This window comes from Cannabis sativa, chromosome 8, assembly GCF_029168945.1.
Source record: "Cannabis sativa cultivar Pink pepper isolate KNU-18-1 chromosome 8, ASM2916894v1, whole genome shotgun sequence".
In the NCBI taxonomy this organism is placed as follows: Eukaryota; Viridiplantae; Streptophyta; class Magnoliopsida; order Rosales; family Cannabaceae; genus Cannabis; species Cannabis sativa.
Window position 1 is genome coordinate 43,253,397 of NC_083608.1, and position 7,324 is coordinate 43,260,720.

A 7,324-nucleotide genomic window follows, 5' to 3' on the forward strand; every position below is an offset into this window, starting at 1 on the left:
TTTTGTTCAAATCTCATTTTTGATCTTTCTTATGTTCTAATCTTTTTCAAAAAAAAAATCTAGTAAGATATTTCTCAGAAATAACTTATGTTAACATCTTGATTGATATATACCACTCACATATATCTAAGAATAATTACATAAGCTCATGCCACTATTATTTGTATAAAAATTACATTTTTACGTTTACAGAATTTTTTTTTATATATATTTTTACAGTTTTTCATAGAAACAATACGAAAACAACAAAAAAATCACATAAAAGTAACATAAAAATAATATCAAAACAACAACAAAAAATAACATACAAATAATAAAAAATTAACAAGTGTACAACAAAAAAAGACCTTATTTTCTGTAAATAAAATAAAAAAAAAAATCGTAAAAATATTTAAAATTCCGTGAAATCGTATTTTGGTGTATTTGTGAAATAATGTTTAATTTTTTTTTAACCAAATACAACTTTTACATATATGGAGAGCGATAAGACATTTTGAATAGTCAATAGTAGCAATTTGTTGATTTATTTTAATTTAATTTTTGTGAATTGAGTACATTTATAGTTTGTCTATAAAAAGGAGGAAGATGTGTAGGAGCTAATAACATACATACATATACCAAAATAACAAGATGAAGTCTTTTCTTATAATACTAATTACAGTTTTGCTGTCATCTGTTCTCTTCTTCCCATCTCCATTGGTCCATGCTCGACAATTAGTAGAGAAAGGTCAGAAAATAATAACTTCTTTAATTACTTATTAGTTATACTTATATATATACATCGATTTTAATTAATTAATATCTATATCCCTTCCTTATATTAAATTAATAATGGTACAGGTTCAGTAGGTGGAGGAGCGAAAGATCCTAGCAAACCAGCTTGTAGGATCGGCCCCGGCGGCCGCTACGTATGCAACCCAGCGCCGCCTTGTAATAACCCTTACAAGCGAAATTGCATAAAGAACTAATGAATATCCCAACGTGGTCGAGTCGAGACACTTAATTATATGCTTGGACTTTTTTTATTTATATGTTCAATAATTATTAAGTTATAAACCTATATATAATAAGAGGAACATATATATATGTAAGGGCTTGAAATTGTGGGGAATATATATATGTTTCGGCGGGTCTCGATCGTCTATATAATATGATCATGATTATTGGTAAGTGTACGTTATTGATGTGTTAATTAAGATCATCAATTATATAGTAAGTTTTCTTTTGATATATATAATATATATTTTCTGATTTGTTAAAGGAGATTGTGTATAAAATATAGTTTTCAAAGTAAAAATGTGGATTATATATATACATGTCTTAAAGAAGAAAGAAAAAAACATATTGATTATCCATAATTAGTTTCACTTTTACTCAAAGAAATGGTTATTGGTTAGTATATAAAAGATCGAAGAGTACTTTGTCTTGATCTTGTTTTTGGATGTATGCAAAATTTTAGTTACATGCAACTTTTATCCTTTTTATAGCTGAAAAATGAAGTCGGGTGATAAAATAGTGTATTTTCTTTAAAGTAATTTTATAATATTACAGACTTAATTTTCTGGAAAAAAAAATTGCAGGGAAAGTTATTACACCCAAATTGATGATTTTGTCTCATTATTAGGATATCTATTGGTAATTTGGTATAGGTGATTTTAACATCTCAAATAGAGGTGTAAATAAGCGCTAAAAAGTTAAAATATAGCTCATTTAACAAAAAGTATACTTCAATAGTGTGTTAAAAAGTAATATAAATTGACACATAGCAAATTTTGTGCTAAATTTAGCACAACATTTGCTATAATGTAAAATTTATACCACAATAAATGCACTATTTTTTCATCTATATTTATGTCATTTCTATTATTTTATTAGTATATTTAACTATCACATTAAATTATGAAACATTTATATTATTTTTTTATTCTCACATATTAAAATAATAATAAAATTAATTATAAAATTATTAATTTTTTTAATAAAATATTAATTAGATATTAAATTTTACATTAAAATTTTGTAATTATACATTGGAGCACAAAGCTAAAATTTGATATAAATTTACCACAAAATTATTTTTTGTGTCAAATATAACACAATTCTTACCTCTCATATTGGAGATGGTCTTAAAGTTCCATTCTTAATTTTTTATGAAAACCTTGTTGTGTGTGGATACAAATTAATGAGTTGTACATACCATCACTTCTACCTGTAAAAGATATAATAATAATAATAATAATAAGAATTTTTTTTTTTATTTTATACTTTAAAGCAGTTTTTTTTTCTTTTATATTTTTACAGAATCCTACATAGAGATTCTTATAACAACTAACGGAATAATCTAAATCGCAACTAAAATCCGTACATCAACCAACATAGAAATTACCGAAAAAACTCCAATCGTAAATTAAAAAAAATACTATATAAAGTAATTTTCCTAATAATAATAATAATAAATTACGTCAAGTATAGGAGAAGAAATTTATACTTTTAACTTTTAAGAAATTAAGTCTTTGTAATAGTTCTTCTCACTTGTTTATTAGTTGTATTTTTACTAATATTAGTAGATCTTGTAACTTTGTCCCTTATAATATAGTCAAATGGACATTTGTTCATCAGATGTTTAGTGTTATTCCGTTATCAACCATTTCTACAAACTTAATATGCAATGACGGAAAAATCTAATTATTCTTATTTATTATAAAAATGATTTTCTTAAAAAAAAAAAAAAAAAAAAAAACTTTTAAGAATACATGGACTATAGTCTATAAGGCATGTTGACTTGCTAAGTCTATGCTAGCTTTTTAGGTATCACTTTCCAAGTCTTCTTCTAATTATATAATAAATAAATAAAAGAAACAACAACAAAAGAAAAGCAAAGCATGTGAATATGTACCCCACTTAAAAACATTTAACTTAGGTTCTTCAATATTCAAATACAATTTAGAGAAATGTTAAAAGGTAACACCTTTTTATATATCAATATTGTTATTGGTCCAATTAAATATTGAGTTTATATAGTTTAATATAATAAATTTTAATAAATATCGTTAACTAATCGCAACTTGACATATTGAAAAAGTGTTAGACATCATTGGTGCCTAATAACAATACTTTACAAATGAACCAACCAAACCTGAATACTTCAGTCCAAAGCAGACCCCTACACACTACCCACTGCCCAAAACTAAATCCCTATAAAAGTATACTTATTTGCACAAACCAGAAAAAAACCCAAACATCATTAAAAAACCAACTTCTACAAATACAAACTTGCCGTAATTATGAGAATCGTCATTTCTCCCCGCACCCTTCGACATTCCAGTGAAGGCGTGGTCTTCCCTGTTTGTCATCGTTGGCATTCCAGTAGAGTATTTTTAGGTTGCTAAATCGACAATGAAAAGAAGAACAACTGAGTAAATGAAGGAGGGTTTATTTAATTCTTTTTCAAGTTTAATTTTTTTAAGTGATTATAAAATTTTAATTATATTTAGATTTAATTAATTTATTTGTTTGGGCAAATTAATTTTTATTTCTAATAAAATTACACCTAAACCAAAATCATGACACATAAGCAAATAAATAACTTGAGAATGCCACATATATATATGCACATAACGGAGAGATGAGCAGAATATTAAATTTGCAAACAAAACCAAATTTAATGGAAGTTTTACAATTAAAAACAAAGAGGTTTTTGTCACCAATTACTCTATATAAAATTGTAAAAATGTAAAATGTACAAGCAATAATGCAGGGAAAAAATAATAGAAATTTTGCATTTTTTTTCTCTATTCTGCAATGCAACATCTAAATAAAACTGTCACTTTAAACCCAAAAATTTTTGTTTTGCACTGGATCAGTTATAGTATGGGAAATTTGATTTTTTATGCTTACATTTGGTTACATTTTTTTTTCTAAACAAATAATAACTAATATTTATAAGATATGACAACTTTTATGATATTCCTAAAATACCCCTATTTGCATCACCCCATTTACACCATCGGACCACCCATCGGGCCACCCATCGGACCACCCCATCGGGCCACCATCGGACCACCCATCGGGCCACCTATCGGGCCACCCATCGGACCCATCGGACCACCCATCGGACTACCATCGGACCAAATCTGCTACCAATTTTTTTTTTATGTTTTTGTACATACAAAAAGTAGCATCAGGTGACCATCGGACCACCATCGGACCCTATCGGACTATCAATTTTTTTTTTTTTTATGTTTTTGCACTAAAAAAAGTATGGAAAATTTGAGAGGGGTATTTTTGGGTTTTAGATAAAGTGGTCATATATTTTCAATGGTGATATGTATTATAGAAATAAAATATTAGGTATATGTAAGTATAGAAAATCAAATTTCCCTATAGTATATAGCCGTATAGTATAGGCATCTGTGAAAAACCATAGCAATTACCTAGTATTGTCGACGGTTTTTGAGTATCGAGAAAAATTTTTACTGACATTTTTCCACCAACGCCAATTCTACTAAGTTTTGTAAAAGTCGAATATGCATCGGTCTTAGAGACCGTCAAGGATACTATACCCGACTGTTAAAAACATTTGTGAAATTCTAATTTTTTAGTAGTGTATCTTATATTAGTCCTTGTACTTTATTGCAATATAGAGTTTTTTAATTTCTTTGTTATATCTTCCGTACGTTGTTGTAAAAATTTCTAAGAAATGCTAGATCAACAATCTTTTATTTCAGACAATATTTTAAGTACGTTGTAGTATAGTGCATGTCATAGGAAGACACTACACACTAGATCGATACACACATACACTGCAGCACAAAATAAAAAGCCCTTTGAAAACTTATAAAATACACAACACCATGTATGTATATACATGCATATATATAAAATATGCATGTACATATACATATATGTTTTTATTCATGAATATATATATATATAGCTACTAATTAATTTTGGACTTCATCATGGTTGGCATCCCTTGCTGTATCTAGGATTGCATGGCTTTTTTTTAGGTTGGCAGGGTTTGAGCCCACATGGTCCGACAGGTTTATTAGGTTTTCCAGCACCAATGGTCACCTTAGGCTTAGGATCAGATATTTGGACTTGTGGAATTTCAGTTGTACCATCATCATGGCAATTTCTCCTGCTGTATTTGTCGCATTTAGGTTTAGGACCATTACAGTAGGGAGAACCAGGTTTGGTTTTGTGACATGGCGTGTCACCATCGGTTCCTTTGCTTATTGGCTGCTGATCATTCTGGCCATTAGGAACTTCATCTGCATCATCATTATTACAAGAAAATTAACCTCAACCATATATGGATGTCATATAAATTTTAACAAATGATTATTTATATAAATATAGATTAATGCGTACCTGCGGCCAAGTTTCGAGCAAGGATTGAAGATGGGAAGAGAACAAGTGTAGTTAGGAAAATGCCAATCAGAATAAGAAACAAGGACTTCATCTTGATTTTTGTTTTTTTTTTTGGTGATACAATACTTTGCTTGCTCTCTTAACTTCACTATGGTATTTTCGCATATGTTAATATCTTCAGCCTATACTTCCTTTTTATAGTTGCTTAGATGTTCTACGTTTTCAAAATGATAGCTCTTTCCTGTAAAGAAAAATAGCTTTCTTTAGTGAAGTGATGACTCATAAAGTGATAATATAAATATATAGTATTTTAATTTTGATTAAATATAGGGGTATAGTATCTAAAATTACAATTTTATAAATATTAGTATTGTGCTACTAAAAATATTATTGAGTTTATACTTATTACAAACTCAACAAATGTTAAATACTTTACTAAAAAAATCATTGAATTTATGCCTCTATTTATCATTTAATTAAAATATGTTTCTTTGGTCCTCATCTACTAAAAAGGAGTTTTTTCAGTTGACACCCTCGCCTAATTTTTTTTTTTTCTTTCTTCTCTCCCACAAACTTAATCCACCACATGACAACAATAATAAAAAAAAAGGATCAAGGGCTCCAACAATTTTTTTTTTTTTAAAAAATATATATTTTTAGTAGTTCTTAAAAATATCACATATATTTTAACATATATTTTAACTAGATGATCCAATAATTTTTATTTTCCTAAGGTCCACCTAATCTCACGCCAGCCTTGAGTTTGCCAATCTTTATATATTTTTAAGATTTTTTTTTTTTATTTTTACACTTTATTTTTTTTTATATATATATATATTTTTACATAATTTTATACAGAACCATCTATAGCAACTAACAGAGCAACTTAAATTATAACTAAATTAAATCTGTATAGTAATCCACATAAAAATTACTAGATAAACAACCGAATCAATTCAAACCATAAATTTTTTTAAAAAAAAATTAAAAAAATAGTATATAAAGTAATTTTATTATATTTTTATTTTTTTTTCTCTACCAATATAACATACACGAAAAAGATAATGTTTGTGGAAAATGTTAGAAGTCATAATATTTTCGAACTTTAGAAGACACAAACAGATAATAAATTAGATTGTAAGGACCATAATCATGGAAGAAGAAAAAAAAAATCATCAATCAAGATAAGGACTAAATAATAAAACATGCAAGTAGGGGACAGACTCTCTCAATTATTGACATTATTGTTGTCTATCTTGGTTTCTCTTCTTCTTTTTATTAAGGAGACTTGATTAGTCAACAAATATATTAAATATCAGTATATTTATTTATTTTGGTTTCTACCAACTTTGTTTTTGGTTTTATCTCACTAGTGACACTACAGTAGATATGTGTAATAAGTTTATTCAACCGTTTGGGAAAATAAGTAGAGTGGGAAATAATTAGGAGTAGCATTTGATCTAATCTAATTTTTTTCTCTTCATCCGATCTAATCTAATTAGTAATTAGATTCAAAAAATCATTATCTGATTCAATCTAATTAGACTTCAAAATTCAATCCAATTTAATTACTAAGTAGATTAGATCGATTTTTTACTTAAATATCAAATATACGCACCTAAATTTTAATATTAACTTAAAAACATAAAGAAAAATACGTTTAAACTAAATATCACCATTTATTTAAGTTAAATACTTCATAAACATACAATCGTCACAAGTATAATGCAACTAAAAATTTGAAATAATTAAAATAATAGCATTGCCAAGTAATAAAAACAGAATAAAACATCATGAAAATAAATACACAAACAATCAAGTATTACAAACCAACAAAAATATAATTAATATATATTATATTTTTTAATACTTTTTTATTAAATAAATTATTTGTTAACATATATAAAGGAATAATTACACAAGACACCATTTTTTGTAAAATATTTACATT

General features: G+C 26.8%; 1 protein-coding gene and 1 long non-coding RNA gene across 2 annotated transcripts; one reads left to right on the forward strand and one right to left on the reverse strand.

The window, feature by feature from the left end:
- The first annotated feature begins 480 nt into the window (after positions 1-480).
- On the forward strand, positions 481-1,232 carry LOC115700763 (uncharacterized). Its single transcript, XR_004008444.2, has 2 exons — positions 481-727; positions 841-1,232. It is a non-coding gene; the product is annotated as an uncharacterized LOC115700763 (long non-coding RNA).
- A 3,468-nt stretch (positions 1,233-4,700) lies between these two features.
- Positions 4,701-5,664, reverse strand: LOC115700867 (uncharacterized). The gene is made up of 2 exons (XM_030628530.2): positions 5,374-5,664; positions 4,701-5,273 (listed from the first exon to the last, which is right to left on the reverse strand). The coding sequence occupies exons 1-2, from the start codon at positions 5,462-5,464 to the stop codon at positions 4,960-4,962; spliced, it is 405 nt and encodes a 134-aa protein (XP_030484390.2). The 5' UTR covers positions 5,465-5,664; the 3' UTR covers positions 4,701-4,959.
- Positions 5,665-7,324: the final 1,660 nt, after the last annotated feature.

Excerpts from the sequence above, each read along its gene's own strand:
- LOC115700867 (XM_030628530.2), bottom strand. The coding sequence starts at position 5,464 with ATGAAGTCCTTGTTTCTTATTCTGATTGGCATTTTCCTAACTACACTT. Across the intron at positions 5,274-5,373 it reads TGCTCGAAACTTGGCCGCAG|ATGAAGTTCCTAATGGCCAG; the intron begins GTACGCATTAAT and ends ATGATGATGCAG.